Source organism: Mobula birostris, chromosome 31 (assembly GCF_030028105.1).
Source record: "Mobula birostris isolate sMobBir1 chromosome 31, sMobBir1.hap1, whole genome shotgun sequence".
In the NCBI taxonomy this organism is placed as follows: domain Eukaryota; kingdom Metazoa; phylum Chordata; class Chondrichthyes; order Myliobatiformes; family Myliobatidae; genus Mobula; species Mobula birostris.
This window is the reverse complement of record NC_092400.1, coordinates 21,723,070-21,739,962: the sequence shown is the minus strand read 5'-3', so window position 1 is coordinate 21,739,962 and position 16,893 is coordinate 21,723,070. Positions and strand designations below refer to the sequence as shown.

At 39.3% G+C, this 16,893-nt stretch overlaps 1 protein-coding gene across 1 annotated transcript in view; it reads right to left on the bottom strand.

Moving 5' to 3' along the window:
* Positions 1–1,448: 1,448 nt before the first annotated feature.
* Positions 1,449–16,893, bottom strand: part of sec14l8 (SEC14-like lipid binding 8) — a 62,618-nt gene continuing 47,173 nt past the window's right edge. The window contains exons 11-13 of the mRNA XM_072247696.1: positions 15,790–15,929; positions 14,402–14,571; positions 1,449–5,774 (exon numbers count right to left, since the gene is read on the bottom strand). Coding sequence (XP_072103797.1) covers positions 5,611–5,774; positions 14,402–14,571; positions 15,790–15,929 — 474 coding nt within the window. The 3' untranslated portion in view covers positions 1,449–5,610. The remainder of the gene's footprint in view (positions 5,775–14,401; positions 14,572–15,789; positions 15,930–16,893) is intronic.

Below are 16,893 nucleotides of genomic sequence, written 5' to 3'. Positions count from 1 at the left end.
GAGTCGTCATTGACCAAGGCACCTGCAAGCCCACATACCATCCGGGTGTCTCTATCGCCTTCTTAGAATCTCATGTCTACTCCTCGAACTATGGAATCCCCTATCACCATTGCAGTCTTCTTCCCTCCCCCCACTTCCCATCTGAGCCTCAGTGCCAGAGACCCAGTTACTGTGGCTCCCCTCCCCCACCCCGGAAGGTTGTTTTCCCCCTCCCTCCCTCCCTCCTAACAGTATCTAAAATGGTATACTTATTATTGAGAGAATGGCCACAGGGTACTCCACACAGGCTGCTCATTTCCTTTCCCACTCCTGACAAGTCATCCAGGTCCCTGCCTCCTGCAACTTAAAGGGTGACTATCTCCATGTAACTCCTATCTATCATCCCCTCAGTTTCTGGTATGAGCTGAAGGTAATCGAGCTGCAGCTCCGGTTTTTTTACCATGTTCCCGGAGGAGCTGCAGCTCAGCACATGTGGTTATCCGGAAGGCTGGAGGTCTCCCAGAATTCTCACCTCTCACAAAAAGAACACAAAACAGCCCCTGGAGGCAGTCTCACTGCTCCATGTACTAACAGATGAAGAATGAAGAAGAAACTTACTTCGCTCAAGCCCGTTCTTGACAAAGCCTGATGAGCCAAAGCCTCCTCACTCTAACACTGGTTCACTCCAACAATGGCCGCTCTGCTTGTCTCTGCCTTGTGTTTATTTGCCCTTGCTAATGAATCGTGATTTGATCGGGCTACCAGAAAATGCCTAAAGTCCATGAACGCTTCCTCTTAAATGTCACTCATGGACCTGTGAGTCACCTCCTCTCTTGCTCCTGTTTTGATTGAGTTGCCAGAAAAATGTCAAAAGCCTGTGAAAAGTCCTTTTAAACCTTACTAGCAGAATTGTGAGTCATCTCCTCTCTATCAGCCTTGGGTAATAAATCTAATATTTACACAATGAATAAAAGATTTTTTAGGGGAGTGGTCTTGGAATATTACAGATTCAAAGACTGCTGAATTGTGAGAAGAGTTGAAATTATTGTGATCATACTAAAAACGCAAAATGTTCAAAATAATCCTAAAATGCAGTAAATCCTAATGGTAAACGCAAACTGATTTATAAGGAGGGGAAAACAGAGGTCATGGCTAGATATATGGAGAAAAGCTATAAACTAAATGGTCCTGACGAAGGATCTCGGCCCAAAACGTTGACTGTACTTTTTTCCATAGATGCTGTCTGGCCTGCTGAGTTCCTCTAGCATTTTGTGTGTGTTGCTTGAACTAAACTCAGCATAAGAGGCAGCATCCTTGCATTTAAAATTGTCTTATTTTGACCAAATACCATCTATTGGATATATTTCTTTACATATTCTTATTTAGAGTAGAAGATTAAAATCAGGAAAATAATGTTGAAAGATTTGATTCTCCAGGGAAAGGATATTAGAGGCCATTAGATCATCTGAATAGTTTTTATTCCACTTCCACATTCTTGTTTGGTAATCAAACCAGATACAGTAATGATTAATCCAGATCAATTGCATATTATTTCTCTGTAAACAGCAGCACAGATATAACAGACTGATAACTCTTCTGTGACTGTAAAATTGACATACACATACTCAAAACAGCAGTAATTCAGAAACTGGGTTATTTCAGATAAGAGTAAACTCTTCGTGGCTAATATATTAATTAACTGACTAACATAATCCAAAAATGAGTCCAGCAAATACTTTGAAGAGTACATTGTTATTCAACTTTGCAGACACAAGATACAATGGTTAAGATAACAATTACAGATAACATTACTCAGCCTTATTATAAGTAATGCATTTAAGGATCTGGAAAAAAAACAAGCTCAGATTTTTGGAATTCTAATAAATTATTCTTGATATCTGTGATCTTATAAGAACCAAGGCTTTTATACCGCAGTATTTCAAAATTACCTGATGTCAATAATCCATTCATATTGTCAAGTAAGAAAGTAAACCCGGAGAAATTCCAAAGTCTTTTTTAAAAAAAAAATCTCTTCATTACAAATTACTCTTCAGTTATTTTTAATATTAAATTACAAAGTCTCAGTCTTGATACATAAATATTAGGTACTTATTCTTTTGTAGATTTTGCATTAAATAAACTCCAAAATGAATGGCACTTCAAGTAACAGAGGTACTGAGATGAAAACAGTTATGTATAATGGGATCCTGTCAGTACTGTGCAAGCACATCTGCAGCTTCAAATCAATATACTGACGCAGAACCAACTGTTGTCAATCTTCTGCTCTCATTCACCTGAAGCAAACTTTTGGTTACTTTGGAATGCAGTTGCCAATAAAGAAAATGTTGGCATAAATAATATGTGTTGTTCTTGCAGGGAGAACTTGTATTCAGAATGAATGGTTACAACATGTTAACCCAAATTAGTGCTCCTGTTAGGTGAAAGGAGAGCTGGAAATTTATTATCAGTAGTCTATTTCTTTAAAGGTAATGACTGGCATGCAACTTTCATAAAATGAGGGAAAGTAATAGCTTTTGATATCCCTGGTGTTCCATTTTCTCTTAACTTCTTGATGTTGTGGATGCATGCTGAATAGACAATACCATGGATACAATCCTTCACCACCTTGCCCCAATGGTCATTCAGTTATGAATCTAGATAGGAAGGTCAGCGGGATAAACAAATAGAAGTGCAATGAGGCCAAAGCAAATCAACTGGCACCATCTTCTGATCTGAGACCAGCCAACTCAGTACACTGCAGAAGAATACTTGAGAACTCCTCTGGGGAAGACCTGAACCATTGAGATTGATAGAATTTTCAATTTGGCCCCGTTGGAGCACCAGCAAATTAAATGAACTTTCTCTTGGAAAGGCACAGACTATTGTTGCTGATTTATATCAAGCAGTTATCAGTTATATAGTCTTGATCAGTAAACAAAAGTAGTGCAGGTGTAGATTTAAAGACTTTGAGTACTTGAATCATCTGTGGCAGTCCACTATTAGAACTTGGTGCACTAGAGTAAACTTTCTCAATCTTCGTTAACCTATTCATTGCAGATCAGCACCAAGGTAAGTATACTATTAGTGCAAAACAAAGTCTGGCTTCCCTTGGAGGTCTCAATACAGCTACAGACCCTGGAAGTTATTAATGCTGTTTGTGCCAATCTACATAGCCTCACCTATCATTTCTTACTGAATAGAAGTAGAGAAAGCTCAGTAAATATTGATGTATCAAACCTGAAAACTAAATCCTTACAGTTTCTTAAAAAGGAAGACACTCAAAACAATAAAGCAGCTTTAAATGTCTACTGAACTAAAATCCTTCATATAGAATAACTCATAGCTAGAGACACGTACTTAAGTGCAGGCTTGTTATGGAGTTAATTCAATACATTTAGTATACCTAGTCAATTATTTCTCATGTTGCAAGCTGTGGGTCCAATAACAGATTTAATTTTTTTTCAAAGTATAAAGTTGAGAATGTGAAGATTTTAATGCAGTGGATAATTAATGTAAAAGGTCATAAGTCTGAAGGACCAACTCCAATGCTGCCTGACATTTAGACGGAGACGTAAAGATTTTTACTCCTCATGTATGAGAAGGATGCAAGAGATAAAGTCAATTCAATTCATATCTATGTTTTTTTCAGCATTTCTGTTTTTCAGATCTCCAACATCTTGGAATTTTACTTTTTGCAAAGCGAGAGCAGATTTCCTAAGGAAAGATGCCTGATAATTTAATCTAGTTGGCATTCATTAAGACTTCGAAAGACAACTGAACGTATTGTGTATTGCCAATGGTACTGGTGGGTAGAATAAATGGACCAGGCAAGTGCAACAAGTAGTTAAGAGGGCAAGCAATATATTGGCCTTTATTGTAAAATGGTTGGAACTTAGCAATAGGGAAATTTTGTAACTATTGTACAGGGTGTTGTGGTCCCCTTACCAAAGAAAGGATGTAATGTACAGTAGTAGCATTTGAGGTGGTTCAAAGATTCACTCAGCTAATTCCTGAGGTGAAAGTATTGTCCTGTCAAGAGAAGCTAACAGGCTGGGCCTGTATTCTTTGGAGTTTAGAAGAATGACTTTTTGAAACACATAAAATCCCAAGAGAGTGTGATAGTAGATATTAAGATGCTTTCACCAATGGGACAGTCTCAAATAAGGGGACATAGTTTCAAGATAAGGGGCCAGTCATTTAAAGTCAAGTTAGATAGATTCCTACAGATGCTGCCTGGCCTGCTGCGTTCACCAGCTTCCTACAGATGCTGCCTGGCCTGCTGCGTTCACCAGCAACTTTGATGTGTGTTGCTTGAATTTCCAGCATCTGCAGAATTCCTGTTGTTTAGATAGACATGTCTTCTTGCAGAGGGTAGTGAATCTCTGAAATTCTCTACCCCAGAGAATAGTGGAGGCTAAATCCTAGTAAGTGTTTAAAAGTAGAGGTAGAGTCTTTTTTTAACAAGATCAAGGGATTTAGCATAGAGGACTTGAGGCCTGGAGTGGATCAGCATAATCTATTAACTGGCGTAATAGACTCAAGGGGCTGGATGGTCTATTCTAGGTCCAAGTTTCTTGTGTGACATTGCAGTTACGGTTATTCATGATCTGAAATTTGACAGCAATAAGAGGCATTGAAGGACATTAAAATGAGCCAGTGAATAGGAAAGTTTTCTATTAATAAAGAATTTGATCTATGTGGAAAGATATGTTTATAAGTTACTAGAAATCCATAAAGAAACAATTAATTGTGGTAATATTTTTGTTCATACCTCCAGACCAATTCATAACTGCCCATTTAATTTGACACAGTAAGATAAATCACTCGTCAGTAATCTTTGTAAATCCTTCTACCTTGGATCATAGGTAGGCCTTCAAGAGAAATGAGAGAGGGGCAATGGGATTGATGCAGACGGCTGGTTGGTAATTAATGGATGGAAGAGCCTATTTCTATCCTGAACAACTATGACTGTGGCATTAAACAGTCCAAAAGCCAAATATTCTGATATATCCATAACTGCAGACCAATTTGGCCATTTAGATAAAAATAATAGACTCCATGAAGAACATTAGATGAGGAAACACTTGTCAAAATGGTTTGGTGTATCCTGTTGGTCCTATTTATGGTACAATTAGCATGCATAATTTATATATTCCAATTTTGGCTCGATCTTTATAATCCCTAGCTCTCCCATCGCCAGTCCCAAGCCCAGCTGCAGGAGGAGGAGGGTTGACCATGGGGCTAGCAACTCTACCCTGTAAAAACTCAAGAGCTGCAGGAACACCAACCAAAGCTCCAAAGACCTCATCCCTGGGAGAGGAAGCTCTTTGCCTCGAAGACATATGAAGTCGCATGGTGAAGGTGAAAGCGGAAGCCACAGAAGCGATCAACCTTCAGCGCAGGACAGGGGGCCCTGGCGAGTTGCTGTCAGCAGCCTATGCCCCAAACAGGGGTGACGTGCTTCAGAAGAAGAATGATAACCCATGGATTATTCAACGGCATCCCATTTAGGACAAAATATACACATTACTGATAGCTGTTCATGAATCATTACAACATGCCATTGCGTTCACTGTCCACACAGCACTAAAACAAAAGTCAATTCATTATAAAATAGCCTCACAGTCTCCTTTAATCATGACTTTGCAATTTTTCATTGACGTCCATTTCTTCCGTCTTCTTCCCAAGGTCATCCATCTGTGCTTCCGACCCCTTATCCGGGAGCAGCACTTCCACCGAGTAGCTAACCTTCTTGGAATGGATGATGCTGTATGTATTGTCAAACCTTAAAACATCTGGGGAAAATCAAATCAAAGTGACAAAAAGATAAATGCTCTAATTTATCACTTGTAAGGTCATCCAAATAAATCAATGAAATTCTGCACAGTTTGTGTTAGGACTATTTATTCCTTTAGTGATACAGCACAAAGTAGACCCTTTGGGCCACGTCGCCCCAGCAATCCCTCAACCCTGATTAATCCAGACCTAATCATGGGGAAATATCCAATGACCAATTAACGTTAGGACTGTGGGAGGAAACCAGAGCACCCGGGGAAAACACACGTATTTCACGTGGAGGACGTACCAAGACACCTTACAGAACGGCGCTGGAATTGAACTGCAAACTCTGGAAGACCCCGAGCTGTAATAGCGTCTAACTGCTACACCACCATGGCAATAATTTAAAAAAGGAATAGAAAATGATAGTTGGTAAAGTATTATTCTTAAATAACTTGAGTAGTGTGCATAGATTGATGATTAATTTCAACAGTCATACTGTTTGTACTGGAGAGGGTAGGCATTGGTGGTGCATTGATATAGGATTTAAGCTCAATTTCAAATTCATTTTATTGTCATTCAGCCATACACATGTATAATCGCCAAATGAAACAACGTTCCTCTCGACCAAGGTGCACAACACAGTACATATAACTCACACACAGCACAAAGTAACATTACCACAAATAAATGAATGAATAAATGTATATGCAAGTTAAATATAAACACCGTAACACTAATGGTGCTTCATACATGATGAGACGTGGGTGGTGGCTGGGAGTGCAGTAGCCCTGTGGGCCGGGGCAAGAAGCTGTTTCCCTTCCTAACAGTTCTTGCCCTAAAGCCACGGTACCTCCTGCATGACGGTAGGGGGGTCAAAGAGATTGCTGGACGGATGGGAGGGATCGTTGACAATGCTAAGGGCCCCGCATAGTTAGTTCTCTTTGTCAAGCCTCTGCTCATTTCCTTAAATAGCTTCTTTGATAGTTGGTTTGCCATCACAATGGGGGTATACATGCGCCATATCTACCCATCTGCAGTAATTTAGAATACTGTTCTAAAGCCAGTGATCAATAAACAAAGCAAGAGAAATCAGGATGTAAATCTGTTGTGATGTTAAAATCCAACTGGACTTTTTCCAGAGGTGCACATTAAATGGCAGCTTTTTGCTGGCAGTTGAGAGGAAATAAACAAAGGTAACTAGAACAAAAAAATATTATTTTAAAAATATTGGGGATGATGTGCTGGTTTAATTATCCTATTAACTGAAGTTCACACCTCAGTGTACTTTGAGAAATTGCAAGATGAAATTTACATTTGTAACCAGCCCCTGAAAAACTTTACTACCTATAAAGTTCAAACTTAATCAGATGTAAAGAAGCATGTTTAGGAAATGGTGCAGGATCTGAAAATAATGAACATCCTGCATCATCACGATTTTCAGCACATGGTGCATTTGGTCTCTATACATCAATGTACAGGAAAATGAAAAATAACAATGAATATCTGGAATTTGGAAAGTAATGGATCAAAAATGTGTTAGAGACAGTATGCACTGAATCTTTTAGAACACAGAACTGTACAGCTTAGGAACAGTCTGCACAGCCCACAATGTCCACACCCTAATCCTGTCCTGCAAATTTCTAACTCCCACCCAACATTCACAAACAGAACTGTTCAGGTAGGCCCATTGTTTCTCTCTGCTGTTGCCCCATTTAACGCTTCTCTTCATAATCATGTCTTGTAGCTCCTTAAATAGTCCCTCCCAGCCCACACCAAAAACACCTCACATGCTCTCCACTATTTCAACAACTTTCAATCCCCCGGCCATCTTTCCCGTCCCTATACACTTCCATCCCCCATCAGGAAAGATTTGGGGCTCTCAGATTCTTCCTAGAACATTTCTTCCACTTCAGATGAAGGGTCCCTCCACAGATGCAGTCTGACCTCCTTTCCTCCAGCAGTTTGCTTACTGCTCAAATGTATGCAAATTGTTTATAATATTTACATATTATTTGTTTCCTTCCAATCAAATGAATAGAATTAGTTTTACATTATCAGCCAAATGTACGGCAGCTTTTCCGTGGTAAATCTGAGCAACTACTGCAGTTTGATAATCTGATGCTGAACTCCAAGAGGTGTCCTATTTACATATTGACATACCCCCTTTCCGGCCTCTCGAGCCTCATCACCCAGCAATCCCCAATTTAATCCCAGCATAGTCACCCCACAATTTACAAAGACCAATTAACCTACCAACTGTACGACTTTGGACTGGAGGGGGGGGGAGGGAAACCCACACATTCACGGGGGGAACATACAAACTCCTTACTGGCAGCGGCGGGAATTGAACCTAGATCAGATTTCAAGAATACCATTTAAACCCATTTCCTCATCTGTAGCATAACCTGCAGTTTAAACATTCTACTCCTAGCATTAAACAGTAAACAAGGGATTTTGTTGATACATCCCATAGTTCACCCAACCTTAATCTAGTTAATTTAAAAAATTAATTACATTTACTACCAGCAGCTCCTCTGCGCTTGCCAGCACAAGTGAAACTATACACCAAGTGAAACAGAAACTAGATTGAACATGGCTGTGGAATCACCCTCAGAGGTTCCTCTTTCACTTCTTCCCTTCATATTTGTGTTTTCCTTTGTTCTATTCACACCCTCTGCAATTTAAAACAAGCTTGTTTCCTCTCTCCCCAATTTTTGACTTGAAATCTTAACTAGATTTCTTTTTCAACATCCGCTGCATAACCTGACGAGTCTTTCAATCATTTTATTTTGTATTAGATTAACATATCTGCAAATATTTTTTTTTCAAATGAGAGAAGAAAGTTGCAGAGGGAGATACAGACGTAAGGACAAAAGGAGTCATCTCTGTGATCGGGTGGAGACCAAAGCTGCTCAAGTGACACAATGCTTTTGCAACACTGACAACACGCTGGAGGAACTCAGCAGGTCGGGCAGCATCCGTGGAAACGATGAGTCAACGTTTCGGGCCGGAACCCTCCGTCAGGACTGTAGAGGGAAGGGGCAGAGGCCCTATGAAGAAGGATTAAAGTGACAGGCAATTGGAAGCTGAGTCACCCACATGGACTGAAAGGAAGAATTTTGCAAAATGGTCACACCCAAGCTGCATTTGGATACTCCAGCGCAGAAGTTCATACATTTTGAGTACTGAATGCAATACACTAAACTGAAAGATGTGCAAGCTGCTTCAGCTGAAAAGACTATACAGATCCTTGGATTGTGGGAAAGATCTTATAACTAGTACAGCTGCGTGGAAAGTGTAGAGACAAAGGAAGTGGCTGGTGATGATGGAAGAGCAAACCAGGGAGGCAAGGTGAAGGGTCCTTTTGGAATGCTAAAAGAGGAGGTGTTTTCAATGACAGTGAGATGAATTAGGGAGGATGATTTGTTGAACTTGGAGGCTGGTGGGCTAGAAGATGAGGACAGTGGGGAACCCTGGCTATATTCTACATGAGATATCTGGAGAGACAGAAGAAGTTGATAGCAGAATTGGAGAAATAGAGATATAATTGACAGACAAGTTAAGGAAAGGTGAAAACATCTCAGAGACACTGAAAAGAGATATGATGCAGAGAGAGAACCTGGGAGAATAGAGTCTTTACGAGAAGCAAGTGCAGGGGGAAGATGTTATTGAGATGCACATTTCATATTCAATCTTTTTATAATGAAAAAAGATGAGTGGAGTTAAAGGAACAGTTATTCAAGATATGAATAAGTTCAGTCAGATGAAGGAATGTAAAGGATGAAGTGGAATGGCTGGCTGTTGAATGAGTAAGTAAAGGATCCTCAGGCCATCTTTGTGTAGGATAAAGGTGTAGTCTCAAGAAATAGGACATCTTGTGAAGGTAAGCCAATTGCATCCTGAGAAAGGTAAAATGTAGATTGGTGGAGGACATCACAAATGCAAATGAAACAATGACCTCTCCTTGTCCCAGAAAACCCAATACCAACAATAGTCCCAATACCACATTTTATGCTAAAGTTTACTGAGCATTTTCCTAGGAGTGGTCAGATATCCTATCAATTAAATGAAGGCATTAACTTGTAAAACAAGTAGTTGGCTTGCTTTAGTAGTTCACCCAGCCTTTTGCCTACATTTATGAGGTCGCTACAGAAAGAATTAATCAATGAATTGGTCAGCAGGCTAAGGCCTAGGTCCTAACTAGTATGATGGCTGTTTTGACAATTAGATTGCTTTCACAACAGAACTCATTACAGAAAAGAGACGCTCAGCCCAACATTAAATAAAATTAGGGTTGAGCTATGATTTAACTCGCATCATCATGTATTACTTTGGTTAACAAAAATCTACCAGATTCATGCTTAAAGTTAACAATTGATCACTTGTCATTCAGAAAATGCTTCCCCACCCTTTGCTACCACAAATTATACCATGCTTTGCAGAATTATGCTCTAAATTCACTTCTGGAAAAATTAACTTCACTGTTTAGACAATGAATTCTAGCCCCAGTGTTTCAGCCAGTGAAGTAGATCCATTGTGTTATATCAATTAAATCACACCACAATCTTTTACACTCTAAGGAATTCAACCTAAATTTGCATATTATTTTCTTGTAATTTGACTGCTAGGATTCTAAGTATTTTTCACAAATCTACGTCACACTTCCTCATAAGACCAATAAGGTCTGGCACCTAAAACTTTTCCCTGTACACAGGATATGGTCTAATCATGGCTCTGGATAGTTGTCACAAGAACTTTTTTTTCATTTATTCTAGACCTCTAAATATATGAACGGCAGTATTCCTTTCCTTTTGATAATTTTCTTTTCCAGTCCATGATCTTCAAGTTTCTATGGATCTCCATATGTTCCAGTTATTTCTCTAGAAAGTATCTGTTCTATTTGGGTCCAAGGTGGGTGCCTTTGCACATTCCCATTGACCAAACTGTTCAATATTTATCTGCAGTTTTACAATCTGCTGTTTACAACATCATCGTTCTCGTGTTGTTAACAAGGTTGGATCTGCAGATTTCTATCCCATCATCCAAACTGCTAATACATGTGGTGTCCCCAGGGAGACCCCATGACTGCAGATGCTGGAATCTAGAATCAAACCCAAATCCTGGAAGAAATCAGTGGATCAAGCAGCATCTGCAAAGGCAAAAGGTGTATGTCGATATGTTGGGTTAAGACACTGCATCAGGATTGAAAGGAAAGGGAACCTCTTCAGACACCAGATAGTTTCAAGATGTAATGAGGAAAAGTTATCATTAGTGTCAGTCTTCTATCACTCAGACAGTTTTCCAGCCAACCCATGAACTGGCATTCAATTCCATGAGCTTCAACTTCATCTAATAGTCTCTTATAAAGGACTAGATTAAATATCTTCTAAAGGTTCATATGTATTTATACATATATACACAGTGGATTCCAGTTAATCTTGACACATTAGGACCAATACATTTTAGCAAAATTAGGTGACTTCCCCAATTAGCCGGTTTCATAGAAATATTTAAAAAGATGTAATAAAACTACTGTTTAACTGATTAACAAATTGTTCATTTAAATGAAATACAGAATAAATTAGAACACTACTGAAACTACTGCAGTAATATAAAGTTGTGTACTAGTTCCCAACAATTATCACCGGAGGAATTCATCCAGTGTACGCTGCCGCGTTCTTTAGATTGATTGTAAATTGACAAAATCAGCGCAGACACCTAGTGCAGGTAGTGGACTATCTTCAAACACTGCTTATGACGACTGCAATCTTGAAATCTTCATTTTCATTTAATGTTCAGCTGATTATCGATACCTTCATATTCTTTGTAATTTCCAAGTTGAAGGAGTGCAATCGTTTCATTTTCACTCCTGGCTTTTTATGGTTTCTTTAGGAGGGATAACGGCGCCTAACGGCAACTCCTCTGCTTGCATCTTCGGAAGCAGCTCTATTTTCACCTTTAATATCTTTATTTTTTCCCTTTCAGGGTTCTTTTGAAGACCCTGACCTGGAGTTACACACAGGCTTCGGTTCTTTGTGGGAATAGGACCCGTTATCGGGGTTCCACGACTGGCCGTTATTTGACATGCCAAGGGTGTGGCCTGAGAGTCTCGATCGTATTCGGAAGCCTAAGATCTTGGGGCTCCGGAGTCGGGCAGATGCGAGGATCGGTGTCACAGCAGGAGACTCGTGTGTCGTCGGGGAGGCTGGAAGATCTTTCGCTGTGGGCCCAAAGACCCGAGATCTTTGCTACCTTTGGACACAGAGCTCAAAACAAGCGACGAAATGGACTTTTAACATTGTAAACCAGCGGGTTGTTGTTATGTCTCCCGCTCGCTGTGAAAATGGGGGACATCTCCCTCTCCCTTATTAAGGAGAAAGAGAACCTGTGGTTTGTTGAATGTCGGATGAAATGCGAAGCCTTTGGTCTGTGTCTTTGCTATTGCTTAGCACACACACGGGCTCGGTGATGGTACCGATGCGCTTTTTTTTGCTGGTGGGGGGAGGGGGGATCGTTGCTCGCTGCCGCTTATGCGCGGAGGGGAACTGGGGAGGGACTTTGGGGCTCTCACGTTTAACTGTCGTTCATTCTTTGGAGCACTTCTCTGTTCTTGTGGATGTTTGCAAAGAAAAAGCATTTCAGGATGTATATTGTATACATTTCTCCGACATGAAATTGGACCTTTGACCATTAAGCCTGAATGCTTGAAACACAGTCAGCAAACCAGTTCTGAATTGTCTTACTGCTTATTACAGGTTTCTGGGGATGGAACTGGATTCCCTGGTGGTTGTGACTGAGTGGAGCTGCAGAGGCTATGGAGCATGATGGACAATTCCTCTCACCCCCTCCCTGACATACTGGACAAACAGAGGAGCACCTTTAGTACAGACTGATTCCACCAAGGTACACCACAGGAGATCCTTTCTCCCTGTGGCTACAAGACTCCACAACTCCTCCTCCTTAAGTATATAAGTATATGGTTTCAGTGCACATCTGTACTTTGCACGATGACTTTTTAATGCACATTTTGTTTCTTTCGTACCACAATGCTTATATTTTGTATTTTAAAGTATATATTTCTGATGGTGCAACCTTGCAACAATAATTTCCTTTGGGACAAATAAAGTTTTATCTTATCTTTTCTTCACTCTAGGCACGATGTAGTGTCTACCAGCCACACGACCTGCAAACAACTGACACTAATTAGAAACTGTTAGACAACAGTCTCCTGTCCCAAATGAACAGAACCCCAGCTATTTGCTTCATTTGTTTTTGTTCTTCAAGAGTTGTCCTAAATAAGTGACTGCCCCAATTAACCGACAGCCCAACTAACCAGAAACCACTGCACATACAGTGGATTCCAGTTAATTGGGAGACCTTGGGACCAATATATTTTGGCCCAAATAAGCAGCTGCCCCAAATAACTGAACCTTCATGGAAATAGTTTTTAAAAAGCTACCATTTAACTGAGTAACAAATTAAGTATTTAAATGAAATACAGAACAAATTAGAACACCACCAAAACTACTACAATCCTATAAAACTTGTGTATTAGTCCCTAATAGTTATCGATGGCAGATTTAATCTAGTGCATGCTGATGTGTTCTTTTTGATTGACTGTAAATGAACAAAATCAGCATAGCATAGATACCTAGTGCAGATAATGGACTGCCTTCAAACAGTGCTGTCGACAATTGCATCCTCCAAATCTTCACATTTATAGCAACATTCAAGGTGATTGTTGGTGCCTTGAAGTTCTTTGTAGTTCCTAACTTGAAGTAGTGCAGTCATTTCATTTTCACTCCTGGCCATTTCTGGCATCTCCATGCTTGAATGCTTGAAACTGCAGTGAGCAAAACAGTTCTCAATTGTCTTGCTGCTTAATGCTAGCAAACTATCAGTGACAAAAATCTCTGCTGTCTGAACACAAACACGTGCAAAAGACACCATTTAAAAACTGTTCACTTTAAGCACAGTGTCTGATGGCCACCGAATTTGCAGGCAAATGATGCTAGTCAGAAACTAAAACACACAAAATGCTGAAGGAACTCAGCAGGCCAGGCAGCATCTATGGAAAAGAGTACAGTTGACGTTTTGGACCCTTGTGTCCTGTCTTAATTAAGTGGCAGAGTGTCCCATATAAACAAGGCGAATCCCGGCTACTTTCTCGATTTTAGTTCTTTAAGACTTGTCCCAAATAAGCAGGTGCCCTGGTTAACTGATAGCTGAATTAACTGGAATCCACTGTATATAAAAAACCATCCATAGATACTTCTTTTTTCAATTAAAAAAATTAAAAGTACAACATGCTTTGTCAACTGTAACAATAAAGAATACAATCCCATTGCCACCTTTGACTACAATGGAATCAAAGTTATCAAAACATTACCATAGGTCCAAGAACAATGCCCTGGACGTGCCTTACTATTATAAGCAGTTAAGCATCAGTGGGAGAAAATGTTTAGAAACTGTAAATGTTGATGATCAAGTATTATCAAATTTTGTAAATACACTATGTCTAGATATTATAAATACACTCAAAAGTTTTTAGAAGTACTACAGTAACTGGGACCTGAAAACACTGAAAGGATCTGGTTTGGAATTGAAAGAAGGCACATCATTGTTAAGCTTACTGACGTACAGATTCCAGGTTCCACGCAAGTGAGTGTTCCATCCTCAGGCACCAGGTGACTATTGTATCGCTGGTTGGCAACCATTTCCACCATTTCACCAGCCCTCTGTCGTTCTCCAATCTTTGTCTTCAGATATACACCAAACCCAATGTCTGCATTCTCAGTCATGAACTGCCACCTAGAAACCCAGAATAAGAAGTCAGAGGCCATGAAACAGCCCACCGCTTTATATTTACAATTTCACCACTGTATTTCAAAACTTCTCTATCCCTTTAATATTCTTCAGTTCTATAATCTTCCATGAAATGCACTCTTCTAACTCTGTCCACCTGTGCATCCCATAATCTTGTTGCCACACCATTAACAGATGTTCATGGATATTTGACTATCTGCAACACAAGTTCTGGAATTTCCATCAATATACCTACTACTCGTTTTTTCAGAGTGATTCAGTTTTTGGACATTTTCCTGTCATCCCCCTTAATTTGATGTTGACTTTTCTCAATTATAGTACTAATTCAATAAAATATATTTTCAGAACTACTGTATTGACTGAATAAAAACAATGTATAACAAATTAAAAGTCATTGTGTAAGTATAACCATGAGTTAAAGCTGTAGTAAATAATAAATTTGTAATTTGAATTCTACTGACACTCCAGTCCACATAATTCTGCTACTGTTACTATTCTTCCCCTTAGCAACAAGTGAAGAATTCTTTGCTCACAGCTGCCAGCTCTGAACAGTTTTGCAAAAATTTCCATTCTATCTGACTGCGCAATAGGTGTCTCACTATCTAACAGATAAGAACTTTAACTGTGAGAGGTGCTAAGATTCAAGTGTCAGTGCAGGGTAAGATTCAAACTCAGCCACTGTCTATGAGCATTCAATAGCCTTTCAGAGAGTTGAACGGTATTTCTATAGGGGTGGGGGGGAAATGGAAAAATATGTATCGAAAGACAAAGCAACAATTCCAAGCAATACACATCAAAGTTGCTGGTGAACGCAGCAGGCCAGGCAGCATCTCTAGGAAGAGGTACAGTCGACGTTCGGGCCAAGACCCTTCGACACTTTGTTAGTCCTAAGTGTTAGTCCTGACGAAGGGTCTTGGCCTGAAACGTCAACTGTACCTCTTCCTAGAGATGTTGCCTGGCCTGCTGCGTTCACCAGCAACTTTGATGTGTGTTGCTTGAATTTCCAGCATCTGCAGAATTCCTCGTGTTTGCGTTTTTAAATTCTAAGCAATATTTAGAGTTTCTCTATCATTTTGATATGATCTTCAGGAAGAGTTTTCATTGTTGATACAGGATACAAAAAACATACATTTTGAGTATCATGGAAGAACATTTATTCTGCCCAGAACTTCAATACAAATAATACAATAGGCTTAATCTCACCTCAAAACACAGCCGGGGAAGAGAATCTCATATTCAGATTGAAAGGAAGATCCTCTGTTCACTGTGACTATGTTGTCATATTGTTGTTTAATAGAGTCAAGGATGTAATATGACTTTGGTACATCACCACCAAAGTTTATCTAATTAAAGAAACACAGATTTTTAATTGTATACATTTTGACATTTTTAGAGTCAACTTTTAAGTGAGCATGCATGTTTGCTAATCTGAACACTGTACACATACCATCTTATTGTCCTGTTGCTTTGGGCCTATCTTCTAATTTAAAGGAATCATGTAAATAGAAATCATTTTTTTAAATACTATTTCTACATTTTTATTAACAGCAATGTTAAAAGTTCCTCACAAAAGAAGCTTATTTGCATATCCATGCTATTTACCAGATTGAAATACTTCACACGAATGATCTTCCTGCATCTTTGACATTCGGTCTAATTTTTGCTCTAGTTCAATTAAGAGGCTTAGGGTTTTTGTTAAACATAATATCAAAGAATAGTTCCAAGGAAAAAGGAATTAAGCTACACTGCCAATCCAATGCAATGCTAAGGAAGTGCTGCACTGTTGGAGATACTACTGTTTGGATTAGGTGTTGAAGCTTTTTTCTCCCCACTTTCAGATGAATGTAAAAGATTACATGGCATTATATCAAAACCAAGGAGAGCTATCCTTGATTTCATAATCAATATCAATTTCTCAAACTATATAATTAAAATAATTGTTGTATGGGAACTTGCTATTTGCAAACTGGCCACTGCATTCCCGCACTACACGAATGTAAATTGCCCAAAACTGCTCCTTTATTAACTACAGCAAAATGTTATGGTCAGATTTAGTTATCAATAACTAGTCTTAAAAACTAATTTGTTCTAAATATTAACTAGAACATGTTTTCAACCAAGTCTACTTTTCCTTCCATTTCTAAAGATAGTACTTTCAAAACCAACAGGTCTGAAGTAAAGTGAGAAAGTTTCAAAGATGTTTATTTCCTGCGAGTTTATTTTATGGATTTCCTAATTTACATTTCCGTACATTCACCATTGAGCAGGCATTTAATTTGAACATCTGGCTGCAGTTCTCTGATAATG